The sequence below is a fragment of the Gymnoscopelus microlampas genome, assembly GCF_963454915.1.
Source record: "Gymnoscopelus microlampas genome assembly, chromosome: 2".
In the NCBI taxonomy this organism is placed as follows: domain Eukaryota; kingdom Metazoa; phylum Chordata; class Actinopteri; order Myctophiformes; family Myctophidae; genus Gymnoscopelus; species Gymnoscopelus microlampas.
The window spans coordinates 59,685,606-59,703,105 of record NC_139939.1 but is presented as its reverse complement, the minus strand read 5'-3'; the positions used below and the strand labels follow the sequence as shown (position 1 = coordinate 59,703,105).

Below are 17,500 nucleotides of genomic sequence, written 5' to 3'. Positions count from 1 at the left end.
CACATTTTACCCTCTGTTTTACACGTGTAAACCTGTGAAAAAATAAAGATGATTCTGATTCTGACATAAACAAACACAAACACAGACTGGATCTGTGGATCGAGGATCTTCAAAAAACGTTTTGTACGGGTGTTGTGATGTATATCAACAGAAGCTGCTTTGTTTTTGTTTGTCGAGGTGCTTAAAGAGTGGCTTTGAGAGACGTTTCAACGCACAATGAAATCGACGACGAGCACATTTTGGATTTACACGTTTCTAATCAATGAGCCTGTATTCATAATGTAAACATATACCTGTGGCATATCCATAATGTATAATACATAATGTATTGATAATGTAAACACATACCTGTGGCATATCCATAATGTATAATACATAATGTATTGATAATGTAAACACATACCTGTGTCATATCCATGATGTATAATACATAATGTATTGATAATGTAAACACATACCTGTGGCATATCCATAATGTATAATACATAATGTATTGATAATGTAAACACATACCTGTGGCAGGGCCTGCATCACTGTGTCCAACAGAGCTCTCATTCCTGTGGCCATCTTCAACAACTTTAACACTGAAATCATTATTACAACTGTGTTACTGCAGCAATTCAACCATTATTACAGCTGTGTTACTGCAGCAATTCAACCATTATTACAGCTGTGTTACTGCAGCAATTCAACCATTATTACAACTGTGTTACTGGTGTTTACCTGCAGAAATACATTGTCATCTCACTGTATGTTGGTGTGTTCACTGTTTGTTTTTGTAGACGGGTATGATGGTAGGGTTGATGTGTGTGTGTGTGTGTGTGTGTGTGTGTGTGTGTGTGTGTGTGTGTGTGTGTGTGTGTGTGTGTGTGTGTGTGTGTGTGTGTGTGTGTGTGTGTGTGTGTGTGTGTGTGTGTGCACCTCTAGCGATCCTCAGGACCCTCATAATACGTATGATAGTGGGGTTGATGGGTAGAGAGGCGTTCAGGTCGATCTCCTCCAGAACGATGCCCATGATGGACAGCAACACGATGGCCAGGTCCAACTGGTTCCACCTACACACACACACACACACACACACACACACACACACACACACACACACACACACACACACACACACACACACACACACACACACACACACACACACACACACACACACACACACACACACACACACACACACACACACACACCCACACACACGCACGCGCAAACATTTTAGGATGGGTTTCTAGCTCTAAACCTGTTATACTCAGTTGTGTGCTGGTGTGTCGCGCACCGAAAAATAAACAATGTAAAAGCTATGGGCTATAAGTATAAACCAAGTATAACTCCAACATTGAACCCCTAAATATCTGATGTTAACCCTAAAGCCAACATGAACCTTTTCCTAATTGTAAGCTTAATAACTCCACAATTCTATGTATTTTGACTATAAAACAGCACACTGGCATGACTAAGTCCCTATACACACTTACACAGGGACTTAGTCATGCCTAAACTCTAAACAGAATGTTATTCAAAAGACTGTCTATGACTAAACTAAATAACAATTTGCTGTCAAAATCAACACGTGTGTGTGTGTGTGTGTGTGTGTGTGTGTGTGTGTGTGTGTGTGTGTGTGTGTGTGTGTGTGTGTGTGTGTGTGTGTGTACCTCTCCTTGAAGAACCTGCGCAGTCCCAGGGCGATGACTTTGAGCACGGCTTCGATGACAAACACCAGAGTGAAGACGTAGTTACAATACTTCAGGATCTCATCCAGGTACTGTGACACACACACACACACACACGCACACACGCACACACACACGCACACACACACACACACACACACACACACACACACACACACACACACACACACACACACACACACACACACACAGATGTGTGTATTAGTATACTTTTAGGACAGCAATTTTATTAATGCCATTTCAGAGAAAAGACTAATGTCGTTGACTAAAACCATGACGACAAATATTCGTTGACTACCTTTTTCACCGACGAAAACTAAATACAAACTAAGCTATGATGACTAAAACTAAGACTAAATATATTGACAATTTGGTTAACAAATCAAAACTAAAATGTTAGTGAGGGACTATGGTGGAGAAGAGATCCAGTAGAACTAAAAGACGAGTCATTATATGTTTGGTTTGTGCTCGGGTGTATCGCTCTGAAAATAGCAGATCTACAAGCTCACGACGCGTCGCAGCGTAAAATCAGCCATTACCAGGCCAAACTTTTTTTTCCCGCTCAATGTAATGTTTCTACTGACAGGATGTGTAGAGGCCGCAGCGGAGTAACTAAAAAAATGTTTTCTTTCCGGTGAAATATTTAACATTTTGGCCAAAAAGTGTATTTTAGACGTGAGGTGGGAGGGGGGGGGGCTCTCATAGTGAGTGTTCTCACTTAGTAGAGTAGGCTTTCAACTCCATAAAACCATCTTTGTTTTGGTGAGTAGCGAAAGAGTACTATTTATTTTTACTGCAGACGAGAGGCTGCGCAGCCTGGGGTGTGTGCGCAAAGGCTCAAAAGTCCCACAGCCTTATAAGGAGAACTCCTTCTAAGGCTATGGACCAGAGCTATAATTTCCCCATCTCTTTTGTACATATAGTGTTTGTATTTGTTGATGAAATGTACAGTACTTAGCGCCCTCTATTGGCCGGCCCGCACCACCTCTCCTGAAGATCTTCCTTGAATAAATATTCCTCTAAAAATATATTCTATACCTCTGTGTGACGTTTACATTTCTGACTACAGTATTCAATCAATCAATCAATCAAAAGGTAAAACCTCATGACATCTGTGATCAGTCATCAATCCAGGGGCACAGCAGTCCAAGCACAGCAGTGACATTTCCGACAAAGACTGTTGTCAAACAACATCAATACAATATTAACCTGGAACTGTGTCATTTTTAGATTTGAGCTAAAAAGCATTATTTTACACTTTGGGCTACTCAAAAATAGCAGATATACAAGCTCATAGCACGGCACCGAGTGCCGCGCTACGAGCTTGTAGATCTGCTATTTTTGAAAAATCGTGAAAATGTGTGCAAGTCTTCTGAATATTTTTTTTTGTTTTTTAAGCGAAAATTTTTAACTAAAATCTTTGCTTCTGGGGGGTCCCTGGAACAACATATTTTGAGATGGGGGTCCGCGGCCAAATACATATCATTTTGGGTGGTCCTTGACATGAAAAAGTTTGAGCACCACTGATATAGAAACATACGTTTTTCAGAAAACTGTTGGGATTTAGGAGACATAGTAGAATCGGCTTCAGGTCTCAATGGGTTAATACACAGGATGAGAGAGATGATACTGGATCCTAATGAAATACAAAGAGCTATAATGACATAAGATCAAGTCAAAAGGAACAGGACTGGCACTGAGAACGTGTGCAGACCTATAGCTCTTTAGCAGCATCTCTCAGTAATCGTACACAATCTCTTTAATCCTTTAAGACCGGGAACGCATCTGTGTCATTGTAAGATTTCTTTGGGCTATTGAAAAAAAATTAGAAAATCTACAAGCTCATAGTGTGGCACAGAGTGCCACCGCCACGCTATGTAGATCTGCTATTTTTTAGAAAAATCGTGGAAAATATTTGCAAATCTTTGAATATATATATTTTTTAAGCGAGCATTTGTAACTCAAATCTTCGCTCCTGGGAGATTCTACAAAAGTCTTCTAAATCGTAACAGGTTTTTTTTAAATGTATGTTGCTGTAATAACAGTGTCTCAAACTTTTTCATGCCAAGGGTCCCCAAAATGTACATGTATTTGGCCGTGGACCCCCATCTCAAAATGTTTTGTTCCAGGGACCCCCATCTCAAGATGTTTTGTTCCAGGGACCCCCATCTCAAAATGTTTTGCTCCAGGGACCCCCAACTCAAAATGTTTTGTTCCAGGGACCGCCCAGAAGCAAAGATTTGAGTTACAAATGTTCGCTTTAAAAAATATAATTTTTTTTTCAAAGAAAGATTTGCACACATTTCTACGATTTATTCTAAAAAAAATAGCAGATCTAAAAGCTCGTATGAGCTTGTATATCTGATAAATAGCCAAAGTATGTACAGTAATAATGGTTCAAGTGGTTCCACAGATGCGTTGCCGGTCTTAATGGGTTAAAGCTGCAGAAAGTCCCGTAGCATTGGAAGCGTTCCATTATCTCTTCCAGTAGCCACGCAACCAGAAGCATTATTACTGACTTTAATGATTCAGTCTCTGTAGCCTTGACTTCTTTACTTCTCTCTCTGCCAGGTGGATAAACCTCATATCGTTGCTGTCCGGCAGGAACCAGCTAACATAACATTTTTCTGCTTTTGCATTTTTTCCCCCATAAATCAGTGCTATTGAACAGGGACGTGCACAGATAGACTCTAGGTGGTGCTCGAGCACCTGCCCTTTGCCCTCTTGACCAGAAGTGCCCTTTTGAAAAAAAGAAAAAACACGTATTTTTTTCTTCAGTTTACAGCAGGGGTCTTCAACAGGGGGTCCGGGACCCCTAGGGGGTCCTCAGAGTTACTACAGGGGGTCCGCCAAATCTTTATGTGATATGCTTTTTCTTTTTACCATAACCACTCGAAACCTAGCGTCCCTTTTCTGAGGAGAACTTTAGCCAAAAATAGCAGATCTACAAGCTCACAACGCCTCGCGCTGCGAGGCGTTGTGGGCTTGTAGATCTGCTATTTTTGGCAAAGAGGTATAGGTGTAGAGGGAAAAAAGAGCAGGACAAAGTGAACAAAAAAAAGTATAATTTACTTGAGCACCTGCCCCTCAAAATGTCTGTGCACGCCACTGGGAACCAGCTAACTCCATTTTTCTGCTTTTGCATTTTTTCCCCATAAATCACTGCTATTGAACACCCTTTACGTCCGTGTGTTGGTAAGCATGTGGCGTTTTTGTAGCATTTGTAGATCGGCTATTTTCAGCCAAGAAGTTTGGGGTAGGGGGTAAAAAAAGAGCATGACAAGTACAAGTTTTCTAGGGTATGGTTTCTAAGTATTCAGGGTTTAAGTGGTTAACTGTCTGAAAATACACATACACGTCTATGAAACTATCTATGAAAATGTTTGATATGCAAAATATGCGATTTTATACAACATGTAGTTGGGGGTCCCTGCTTCATCTCTCTCTCAGCTAGGGGGTCCTTGGCCTGAAAACGTTGAAGACCCCTGGTGTAGAGCAGTGGTTCTCAAACTTTTTCATGTCAAGGACCCCCAAATTGAAACTTATTAGCCCGCGGACCCCCATTTGAAAAGATATGCCAGGGACCCCCATAAGAGAAGATTTTCACGGCTCTAGCAGTGATTCTCAACCATTTCAATTTCAAGGACCCCCAGTTTGACATGCATTAGGGCTACGGACCCCCATTTAATGACATTTCTATGCCTGGGACCCCAGTTTATATTGTAAAAATCAATGTTAGATTTAACTCTGAGAGTGTACAAATGGAACCAAATTTGGTTCCATTTGTACACTCTCAGAGTTACAGACCCATAAGGGTTCCTACCCATCATTTAGCTGGGGACCCCCTGGAACGCCCTCAAGTACCCCTGGGGGTCCCCGGACCCCACTTTGAGAACCGATGGTGCAGAGAATGCTGCTGGTATTATTATTATTATTATTATTATTATTATTGGATTCTCGGTACAAGCATTTGGAGGGCACCGAGGGCTTTATGCCAAATGTTTATTTATTGATTTCTCATCTGCATTCCTGCCCACACAGAGGATAATCTGTCATTCTAACCTGATTGAATAGATAATAGAATGTCTAACCACTATGAACCCTACAACGCAGGCAGTGCTTCTCATAACGTTTTCATATCAAGGACCCCAAATTAATATGGATTTGGCTGTGGACCCCCTTATATGACAATATTACGTACCAGGGACCCCCATTCAAGATGTGTGTTGTTAAAATGTTTTAAAAATATATTTTTTTTAAAATAGTGGTGCAGCACAAAATAACCAAATAACCACAAAATATTACATTTAAATATACTGTCTTGAACAAACTAAAACATGTCTAAAACCTCAGCAATTCCAATGCAACAAAATAATTCCCCGAAACACAAAACTGAAACCTTTTTTATAATATGATTAATTTTTGACTAGAAAGAGTGCTCCTCGGACCACAGGTCTCCGCCAGGTAAGGTACGTTATTCTGGCCTCCTGGTGGCGCTATAATAGGCCAATGTGAAAAGGGTGTCATTTATTCTTGCATTGACACTGCATTCATGATTTGAGGCATTTCGTTCCAAAAATGTGTTTTGCTAAATTAGACCTGCTGGTGGCGCTATAACAGGCCAATGTGAGAAGGGTGGCATTTCTTCCTCGGCCTATAGTGGGAATGTGCGTGTGAAATTTCACGGAAATCGCAAGCTGTGTTCATGATTTGAGGCTTTTTGTTCAAAACGGACCAATCCTGCAAACTTTGGAAGCCAACCTTAGCCAATGAGGATGGAATATGGGAAATAGGACAGATCCGTGTTGATCACATGACTATAGAGATACTGTGTACCGATTTGCATGATGTTTGGATAAAACATACTCTCTCAACATGCCTTCGGCCTGGCGGAGACAATAAAATAGTGAAAATAGCCGATCTACAAGCTCACAACGCCTCACAACACCAGTGTGACACTCTCGTATGATGAAGTAGGGCAGGGGTCTTCAACCTTTTCAGGCCAAGGACCCCCTAGCTGAGAGAGAGATGAAGCAGGGAGCCCATACTACATGTTGTATAAAATCGCATGTTTGCATATCAAACATTTTCATAGACAGTTTCATAGACGTGTATGTGTATTTTCAGAAAGTTAACCACTTGAACCCTGAATACTCGTACTTGGTGTGCTCTTTCCTATCACACAAAGATTTGCCGGCCCCCCTGTATTTACTCTGAGGACCCCCTAGGGGTCCCGGACCCCCTGTTGAAGACCCCTGAAGTAGGGCATTGATATATAGAAAGATAGAAACAAGTTGATGGAGTATGCAAGGTTTCTGGCCGACAGCGATGATATCATGCTTAATGACAGACAGCACTTTGCTTGCCTTCTTGCTTGGATATTTTGCACGCGTGTGCATTTGTATACTTAAAAAAAAACATTATCAATGTGAATGTCCATATCTCTATGCTATTATGATATCTCTGTGATTTATTGGGTGGATGTTGACATTATGTTGTCCTTTAGTGTTCTTTTTTACATAAACCCTGGCTGCTGGACAACTCTCCCTGAGCAGGACAGTAAAGATAACCTTGGACTTTTAATGTGAAACACGCCTCAAAATCACACATAGTTTTGTTTGCTTAAACCAATGCAAAACAGAGTGAATTCTGTCCAATATATATATATATATACAACTGGAGTCAGTTACACCACCTCACACTAAGTTCAAACTTAGCCTAGTTATAGCTTAACCCATGATTAACCCGCTATGAGCTTGTAAATCTGCTATTTTTGAATAGCCAAATAAATCAAAAAATGACACCGATACTTTCCTGGTCTAAATGTTTTTTTAAAGCCATTTAAGCCATAACTAGGCTAAGTTTGAACTTACTGTGAGGTGGTGCAACTGGGTCCAGGTCACCTAATGGCGGGGCTCTAAGGATGGCAGTATGCTTTTGGTGTTCCCCCATGTCCTTACCACTAACACCACTTGAGCCATCTAGCTAAATGGGCAACAGAAGGTACTGTACCAGGTTCGATTCCCGGCCCTGGCAATGTGTTCGGGGTGTCCTTGAGCAAGACACTTAACCCCTAACTGTCCCTGTGGTCAGTTAGGTAGGTAGTGGTGATGCGCGGGCAGACCCGCAGCGCGCAGGACCCCCGGGTTGAACCGCGGGGCGGGCGGACGGACGGACGGACGGACGGGTTTGATAGAAAATGTTGATTTAGTTTTAATCATAGTCTTTTGAATACAATTCCATTTAGTGTCAGTCATATTTCAATCATCTGAAATGTTGTTACTTTTAGCTAAATATCATAAGATTATAGTCGACTAAATCTACAGTTGATTTAGTCGACTATAATGTATTTAGGCGGTGCCTTGATGGCGTCTTAATGGCTGATTATGCGATGTGAGCTTGTAGATCGGCTATTTTCGGGGCGCAAAAAAAGCATTTTTCAACTGGATCTCTTCTCCACTAGATCCCTCCATAACATTTTAGTCTAGTTTTTATTTGTTGACGAAATTGTCAATATATTTAGTCGTAGTTTCAGTGACCTTAGCTTAGTTTTTATTTTGTTTTTAGTCAGTGAAAAATGCCAGCTGACCAATATGTTATATACTGGTACATAATTACCTGTGGTTGGTTGTAGTGTTCCAGGCTCATGGTCATTGGTCAGTATGTTAGATAGTTACCTGTGGTTGGTTGTAGTGTTCCAGGCTCATGCTCATTGGTCAGTAGAATAGATAGTTACCTGTGGTTGGTTGTAGTGTTCCAGGCTCATGGTCATTGGTCAGTAGAATAGATAGTTACCTGTGGTTGGTTGTAGTGTTCCAGGCTCATGCTCATTGGTCAGTAGAATAGATAGTTACCTGTGGTTGGTTGTAGTGTTCCAGGCTCATGCTCATTGGTCAGTAGAATAGATAGTTACCTGTGGTTGGTTGTAGTGTTCCAGGCTCATGCTCATTGGTCAGTAGGATAGATAGTTACCTGTGGTTGGTTGTAGTGTTCCAGGCTCATGGTCATTGGTCAGTAGGATAGATAGTTACCTGTGGTTGGTTGTAGTGTTCCAGGCTCATGCTCATTGGTCAGTAGGATAGATAGTTACCTGTGGTTGGTTGTAGTGTTCCAGGCTCATGGTCATTGGTCAGTAGAATAGATAGTTACCTGTGGTTGGTTGTAGTGTTCCAGGCTCATGGTCAGCAGGTTGGTGAATATAATGCAGGTGATGAACAGGTCCATGTAGTGGCTGGTACACAGGCTGTGGATGGTAAGACGCACCGGAGAGTAGTCTGCATAGTACGGCTTCTCCTGGGCTCCTGGAGTGCACACACACACACACACACACACACACACACACACACACACACACACACACACACACACACACACACACACACACACACACACACACACACACACACACACACACACACACACACACACACACACACACACACACACACACACAATTTATCCTTGTAACGTGTTGGAAGAGAACAATGTGTTTATGGGCGATGAAGTCACTGATTAAGATTTGTGCCAAAGTGCGTGTGTGTGTGTGTGTGTGTGTGTGTGTGTGCGTGCGTGCGTGCGTGCGTGCGTGCGTGCGTGCGTGCGTGCGTGCGTGCGTGCGTGCGTGTGTGCGTGCGTGCGTGTGTGTGTGTGTGTGTGACTACTACAGTTATAAGTGCCGGCTCAGGATTACTATCTATCCTATCCATCACATGCACACACGCGCACTCTCACGCACACACACACGCACACATGGCACCTCAAGGTGTCTTTGGACAGAAAATAAGTTGCCAGATACTTAACTGACTAGAGAGGAGAGAGTATTACTGAGAGAGAGAGAGAGAGAGAGAGAGAGAGAGAGAGAGAGAGAGAGAGAGAGAGAGAGAGAGAGAGAGAGAGAGAGAGAGAGAGAGAGAGAGAGAGAGAGAGAGAGAGAGAGATGTGTACTTGGTTGGTATTAAGGGTGCTGCCACTAAACTGGTTTGAGTCTTATATATGTCAGACCCATTTCAGTTCGTAACTGTTAATGATAGATCTGTGAAAAGGTTAGATACAGAGTCCCACAAGGCTATGTGCTCGAACCAATGCTATTTACTCTATATATGCTTCCTTAAGGTGAAATCATTAGGGAAAACAGAGAGAGAAAAAAGAGAGAGAGAGAGTGTGTGTGTGTGTGTGTGTGTGTGTGTGTGTGTGTGTGTGTGTGTGTGTGTGTGTGTGTGTGTGTGTGTGTGTGTGTGTGCGCGTGTGTGCGTGCGTGTGCGTGTGCGTGTGTGTGTGCTAACTAATCTACACTTCTTAGAATTTCCCATTTTGTTCATTGTGGGACAGAAAGACATTAGTAGCTTTCTAATTATGGATGCTATTATCTCCTCTCCCCTCCTTACTTCTCCTCCTCTTCTCCAGTCTCCTCTTCCTCTTCTCCTCCCTGATGAGCGCCTCCTCTTCCTCCTGCTGTTGCCTGCACTTGTGGAAGTTCTCCACGACCACGCCCACAAACATGTTGAGGACGAAGAAACTGACGATGAGGAGGAAGGAGATGAAGAACAGCAGCATCCACGGGTTGTTGTTCCTGATTGGCTGAAAAATGGACAAACAACAACCAATCAATCAATCAATCAATCAATCAATCCCTATTTAATAAATATGTGAAAATAGCAAATCTACAAGCTCACAATCTACTAGCCATGGTTCACATGACGCTTGTATACAAGCGTCATGGTGCCATGTCCCCCTGGTTTATAGCAGTGTTTGATTTTTGTTACATTGCCAACTCTCACATATACATAAACGTTCAGATTTCAAACATAAAGTGCTTAACCCCGAGCCATGGATGTCACAAGGCGATGCGGACCACGATAAGTAGCCGTATCTCCCGTATTGTTCAATAAAAAGCATTTTAATCCCATCGCCGGCCATTTTCTCCAAATTTTCTCCAATACTTTCAACCACGCGACACCTAATGGTTGGGAGGTGTATTGCACTCTGATACATTACAACAAAAAAAAAACCAAAAAAAGAAAATGGCCGGCGATGGGATTAAAATGCTTTTTATTGAACAATACGGGAGATACGGGTACTTATCGCGGTCCGCATCGCGAGGTAACATCCGTGGCTCGCTGGTAAGCACTTTATATTTGAAATCTGAATGTTTATGTACATGTGAGAGTTGGCAATGTAAACAAATAGGACACCGCGAAAAACCAGGGGGACATGGCACCATGACTGTCATGGTATGACAGGCATGTTTCAGGGCTAACAATCTACAAGCTTTTACTTCTACTCCACTACATCTCAGAGGCAAATATTATACTTTTTACTCCACTACAATTATTTGAAAACTTTAGTTACTAGTTACTTTGCAGATATAAATTATTACATTATAAAACATACATTAACCACTTTAGCCCTATTTTATACCTAGGCTATTTTCTAACATTTTAGTACTTTTACTTTTTTTTATTGATTGATTGATTTAACATGTAGACTTTACAGACAGAACATTTAACTTTAAATAAGTCATATGGATAATCAGAGGCTCCATAAACATTCATACATCTAGACTAACAACAACAAACAGACAGACAGACAGACAGACAGACAGACATACAGACAGACAGACAGACAGACAGACAGACAGACAGACAGACAGACAGACAGACAGACAGACATACAGACAGACAGACAGACAGACAGACAGACAGCTGAGTCAGCCTGCATCTATTCATCTGTCTGTCTCTCTCTCTCCCTTTCTCTCCTCTTCACTAATTCACATCTATTGATCTGTCTGTCTGTCTACTTCTCTTTCTCTATCTCTCTCTCCCCTCTCCCTCTCTATCTCTCTCTCCCCTCTCCCTCTCTATCTCTCTCTCCCCTCTCCCTCTCTATCTATCTCTCCCCTCTCCCTCTCTATCTCTCTCTCCCCTCTCCCTCTCTATCTCTCTCTCCCCTCTCCCCTCTCTATCTCTCTCTCCCCTCTCCCTCTCTATCTCTCTCTCCCCTCTCCCCTCTCTATCTCTCTCTCCCCTCTCCCCTCTCTATCTCTCTCTCCCCTCTCCCTCTCCCTCTCTATCTCCCCTCTCCCTCTCTATCTCTCTCTCTATCTCTCTCTCCCCTCTCCCTCTCTATCTATCTCTCCCCTCTCCCTCTCTATCTCTCTCTCCCCTCTCCCTCTCTATCTCTCTCTCCCCTCTCCCCTCTCTATCTCTCTCTCCCCTCTCCCTCTCTATCTCTCTCTCCCCTCTCCCTCTCTATCTCTCTCTCTATCTCTCTCTCCCCTCTCCCTCTCTATCTCTCTCTCTATCTCTCTCTCCCCTCTCCCTCTCTATCTCTCTCTCTATCTCTCTCTCCCCTCTCTCTCTCTATCTCTCTCTCTATCTCTCTCTCTATCTCTCTCTCCCCTCTCCCTCTCTATCTCTCTCTCTATCTCTCTCTCCCCTCTCTCTCTCTATCTCTCTCTCTATCTCTCTCTCTATCTCTCTCTCTATCTCTCTCTCCCGTCCTCAATCATTAATGAGACTAAATGAAACATGAAGAATCAGTACAATGGAGCACGCACGCACGCACGCACGCACGCACGCACGCACGCACGCACGCACGCACGCACGCACGCACGCACGCACGCACGCACGCACGCACGCACGCACGCACGCACGCACACACACACACACACACACACACACACACACACACACACACACACACACACACACACACACACACACACACACACACACACACACACACACACACACACACACACACACGCATTCTCAGCTGTCCTCCACACTATCTCAATCCTTCCATTATCTATCATTCTGTGTGTGTGTGTGTGTGTGTGTGTGTGTGTGTGTGTGTGTGTGTGTGTGTGTGTGTGTGTGTGTGTGTGTGTGTGTGTGTGTGTGTGTGTGTGTGTGTGTGTGTGTGTGTTACCTGCTGGTCGACGCCCACAGCGTCCAGTCCATCATACATGATGCTGACCCAGCCGTCCTTACAGGACAACACGAACAGTGACATCAGAGCCTGTGTGATGACATCACAATGCATGACATCACAATGTAAACAGTGACATCAGAGCCTGTGTGATGACATCACAATGCATGACATCACAATGTAAACAGTGACATCAGAGCCTGTGTGATGACATCACAATGCATGACATCACAATGTGAACAGTGACATCAGAGCCTGCATGATGACATCAAATCAAACTTTATTTACCAAGCACATTTACAACAATGGAAATTGACCAAAGGGCTGTACAAAGATAGAACATATAATAACAAGTCACATGTCACATACATCAATCAGATCAGATAAAGTCATAGACTCGTGATGATTAAAAGCTAATAAAAAAAAGTGTGTTGAGAAGGGATTTAAAAATGTCCATAGAATGAGCTGTACTAATGTGGAGGGGCCTAAGAGCAACGGTAGCAAAGGTCACCCCTACTCAGTGTTGTAAAGTAACTAAGTACATTTACCCAAGTATTGTACTTAACACATTGTGTGCCATAAACGGTCCGGACTGTTTTTGGCCCATTTTTTTAAAATATATTTTTCCCACGTGGGGCGCTCTAACGAAACTTTGGGATCATCCAAGGAGTCTCTGAGAAGGAGAGGCCAGATGTGGATCCATGTCAAAAATCCTTACGGTCGGCCACTCCAAGGTAAACTCCTTGACTAAAAGCTTAATATCTCCATTTCTTTTTAACGTGGTGGAAGTGAGCCGTTTTCGATCGCCGATCACTCTGCAATGGAGGATCACGTTAGAAATATTATTGTTCCAGGCGTTAGTCGGGACCCTCCACTGTCTGAAAATCTACAAGCTCACACGTTGTGAGCTTGTAGATCAGCTATTTTCAAAAGTTTTGTATGCATTTCCTTAACTTGAAATGGGACATTCTGCATAATGAGTACTTTTACTTTCGGTATATTTTGATGGCAATACTTTTACACTTTTACTTACTTTAAATTTTGAATTCCGGACTTTTACTTGTAATGGAGCATTTCTACATTGTGGTATTGACACTTTTACTTTTAAAAATATTAGTACTTTTTTACATCACTGCCCCTATACTCGGTCTGGTCTGAGAACCTCCAGGAGCAACTTGTTGGCTCTGTGTGGGCTGTAAGGCATAATAGGTATAGCGGGGCCAGCCCGTGTAAAGATGTTTAAATAAAAGAAGCTCAACATTTCTTCTATAACATTGACAGGAGTGCATTGGCTCTCTGTCGAGCACAACTGGAGTTATGTGTTTGCGCTTTGTTGTGCCGGTAGGCGAGGAGCTGCGTTTTGCACCAGGCGCCTGAGTGAAGACCGGTCAATACCGGTGAACACAGGGAGATGAAAAGTCACTTAGTTGGACGGAGAAACTTCTGTCCGCAAGGTATGAGTGAAAGCAGGCCAGTCCAGAGATACCAACATTATGTTCTAGTCGTGATGTCAAAATGTCATGATCTACAGTATCGAATGCCGATGGAAGATCCAGGAGGACCAGGACTGAGGAGCTACTGTACCAGAACCAGCAGTTATAAAAGCTAATCAGATTCAGTACTGTGTGCGGACATGCAGGTTTGAAACCAGACTGAAACTTCTCATGCAGGCCATTTGAGAGTAAGAAGTTGAGACAATGCACTGAGCTAAGATCAGCGATTCAATCAATACAAAAATAAAACTAATCGGGAGTGAGGGGACAATAGCAGAGACATCACTGGGGTCAGTGAGAGAGTTATTATTATTTTTTAAACAACCTGTGGTTTATTACTGTTCTTAGTTCTACATGAGAAATACAATCTGTTTTGGCAGCTTTCGTTACTCTCTGATAGTCAGAAAGGCACATGCGTAGGATGTCTAAAAGAGAAATGAAGTTTGTCGTTAAAGGGCAACACTGCTTCGGTAGAGGTTTGGGTTGTGTAGTGGTCTTGCCCTTTAAGCCTCGGCTGGTTTGAGCCTAAGAGGAGCGACAGAGTCCAGAACATATGAGTACATCATGTGGTGTTGAACAGAGAAGTGAGTCAGCACTGAGCGCACAGGCTGCGTCTCCAAGGCGACCAGGAACATTGTGATGCAGTTGATTTACGGGTTGCAGGTTGAATTCTCTGAAATAGTGGCTTCAAAACGGGTCTGTGTAGAGACACATGGTGCACGACATCCTTTGTTTTTTTTTCATAGTCTATGGTGCGTGTGTGTGGCAGTGTTAATTTTGTCGACTAAGGCTAAGAATAAAAGAATAAAAGACTAAGATTTTTGATATTTAGTCGACTAGACTAGACTAAGACTAAACAATTTCAGAGACTAAAATAGGACTAAAACTAAATGGTGTGTTATTCAAAGGACTAAAACTAAGACTAAAGCAGAATTTGTTGCAGCGTAATTGTTTTTGACTAAGACTAAAAGACTAATGTTTTTTATATTTATTTGATAAGTAGGACTAAAACTAAATTGTGTGTTATTCAAAAGACTAAATCAAAATTAACACTGGTGTGTGGGCGCGCGTGTGTGTGGGCGCGCGTGTGTGTGGGCGTGTGTGTGTGTGTGTGTGTGTGTGTGTGTGTGTGTGTGTGTGTGTGTGTGTGTGCGTGTGCGTGTGCGTGTGTGTGTGTAACACACCTGTCCCAGGTTGTCAAAGTTGTACTTGCGTCTGATCCAGCGATGCCCCGCCCCCAGACACTGCGTCCTGTTGGTGACGTTACTGATGTCCCGCCCCTCACAGTAGAAGAACTTCCCTTTGAACAACTACACACACACACACACACACACACGCACACACACACACACACACACACACACACACACACACACACAGTGTGAGTGTGTGCGTGTGCTCTCTGATGGAAGCATGGATAAAAACATGGTTGTGTGTAGATTGTGCAACAAAGGATTTGCATATCACCTCAATGCTAAACATGTTGCAGCTAGCGTGGAGAGCCAGAGCTAACGCCATCGTAGCCGCGGATAATGCTAACGTGTTATTTTAGAGAAGATCACGGTCTGATCTTGAATCTGAAGGGAGCAGTAAAACTGTAGCACAAACGGATACGGAAATATTGCAGATAACTTCAAGCCGTTCCCGTCGACTCCATGTTTGTAGTTTTTTTTCTTACGCCTGTATCTCTGTTCTTTTTTTTTGTCCATTTTTCCGAGGAGACGCGTGTTTCCAACGGCCTGTAGCGAAGGGGACACTATATGCTCCGGATGCAACGTTTTACATCCGGAGCAATAGTCAGAGACTCCTGCTCCAGAAACACAGTGAATCGATCGATAAATATGGATCTAAACTTTTATGACAACTTCAAACTACTAAAAACACAAAAATCGCTCGAAAATCGCTTGGCACTGGTTGAGTACATTATGAAAATACTCTGGCAGTCAAAGAGTTAACGTTATTTTCTCATGCTTTTTTTTGTACATGGTGGTATTTTTTTTCCCTCCGTATTTTTAAATTGATTTTTTAACTGTTTGGTTGCTACTATATATGTCTATGAAATTAATTCAAGGACCCCAACGGAAACAAGTCCGCAAATACTTTTTTTAGACAAAAGCATTATAAATGTAACTGTGTTGTTTTACATTCTTTTTGCCTAATACAAATTTCAATCAATCAATTTCAAACGTTAGTCGGACCCAACCCACACTCCACCACTTTATGTTGAACTGTTGATTTTTGGGCAAGGCAAAGTACTGAAATTAACTGGAAATACTTAACACATCGGGTGCCAGAATTTTATAATAACAGATTACGTTCGGTGTCAGAAATCTCACCGTCTGCAACGCTGTGCTGTTTAGAGCTGTGGACTCCACAGTGAGCACACGCACGTAAACAATGCATGTGTGCACAGCGATGGATGCTCCTGGCTAAAGCCTGGAACAACAACATGTCTCATGTGAGTCACCATTGCGGAGCGATCGTGCATCGAGAATGACTCGTTTTGCCCACTGTAAAAAGTTAAAGATAGAATGGAAGCGGATGGGAGCAATTTTTTTGGCACGGTGATCCATCTGTCCCTTACTTCTTAGAGTGTTCATGGGTGATTCCAGTGCTGCGCTAGCCCCCCCCCCCTTGTGGAAAAAACAAACAAAAAGACTCATAACACGTAATTTTACGGTTTCGGCACCCAATGTGTTGTTAAGTACAGTACTTGAGTAAATGTACTTAGTTACTTTACACCACTGGTAGTATTTACAGCACAGTATACAGTTGTACCTGAACTCCCAGGATTCCAAACACGATGAAGAAGGCACAGCAGATCAGGACGATGTTTCCGATGGGCCTGAGAGACGTGATGAGAGTCTCTACCACCAGCTTCAAGCCTGGAGCACGACTAATCACCCTGTACACACACACACACACACACACACACACACACACACACACACACACACACACACACACACACACACATTTATTTTTAACGTAGATAGTGCAGGTGTGTACCAAATTAATTTTAATTTAGTTTTTTAGGCCGGGAAAGGTTTTGTGTCATTTTTTAGATTTCTTTGGCTAATCAAAAAATAGCAGATCTACAAGCTCATAGCGCCTGCGAGCTTGTAGATCTGATTATTATAATTTTTTTAATCATGACAATTTGTGCAAATCTTTGAATATATATACATGTTTTGAAAATAAATATTTTTGACTCAAATCTTTGCTTCTGTGGATTCTACAAATGTCTTTTTTTTAAAAACGTATGTTTCTATATCAGTGGTTCATGTCAATGACCCCCACAATTATATGTATTTGGCCGCGGACCCCCATCTGAAAACATTTTGTAATAGGGACCCCCCAGAAGCAAAGACTTGAGTC

General features: G+C 42.5%; 1 protein-coding gene across 1 annotated transcript in view; it reads right to left on the bottom strand.

Annotated features, from left to right (window-relative positions):
• Positions 1–17,500, bottom strand: part of LOC311056069 (voltage-dependent T-type calcium channel subunit alpha-1H-like) — a gene marked incomplete at its 3' end in the record, with an annotated part of 190,479 nt that overhangs the window by 23,142 nt on the left and 149,837 nt on the right. The window contains exons 23-30 of the mRNA XM_084072438.1: positions 16,901–17,027; positions 15,307–15,432; positions 12,630–12,719; positions 10,085–10,277; positions 8,850–9,001; positions 1,662–1,771; positions 922–1,055; positions 514–584 (exon numbers count right to left, since the gene is read on the bottom strand). Coding sequence (XP_083928564.1) covers positions 514–584; positions 922–1,055; positions 1,662–1,771; positions 8,850–9,001; positions 10,085–10,277; positions 12,630–12,719; positions 15,307–15,432; positions 16,901–17,027 — 1,003 coding nt within the window. The remainder of the gene's footprint in view (positions 1–513; positions 585–921; positions 1,056–1,661; positions 1,772–8,849; positions 9,002–10,084; positions 10,278–12,629; positions 12,720–15,306; positions 15,433–16,900; positions 17,028–17,500) is intronic.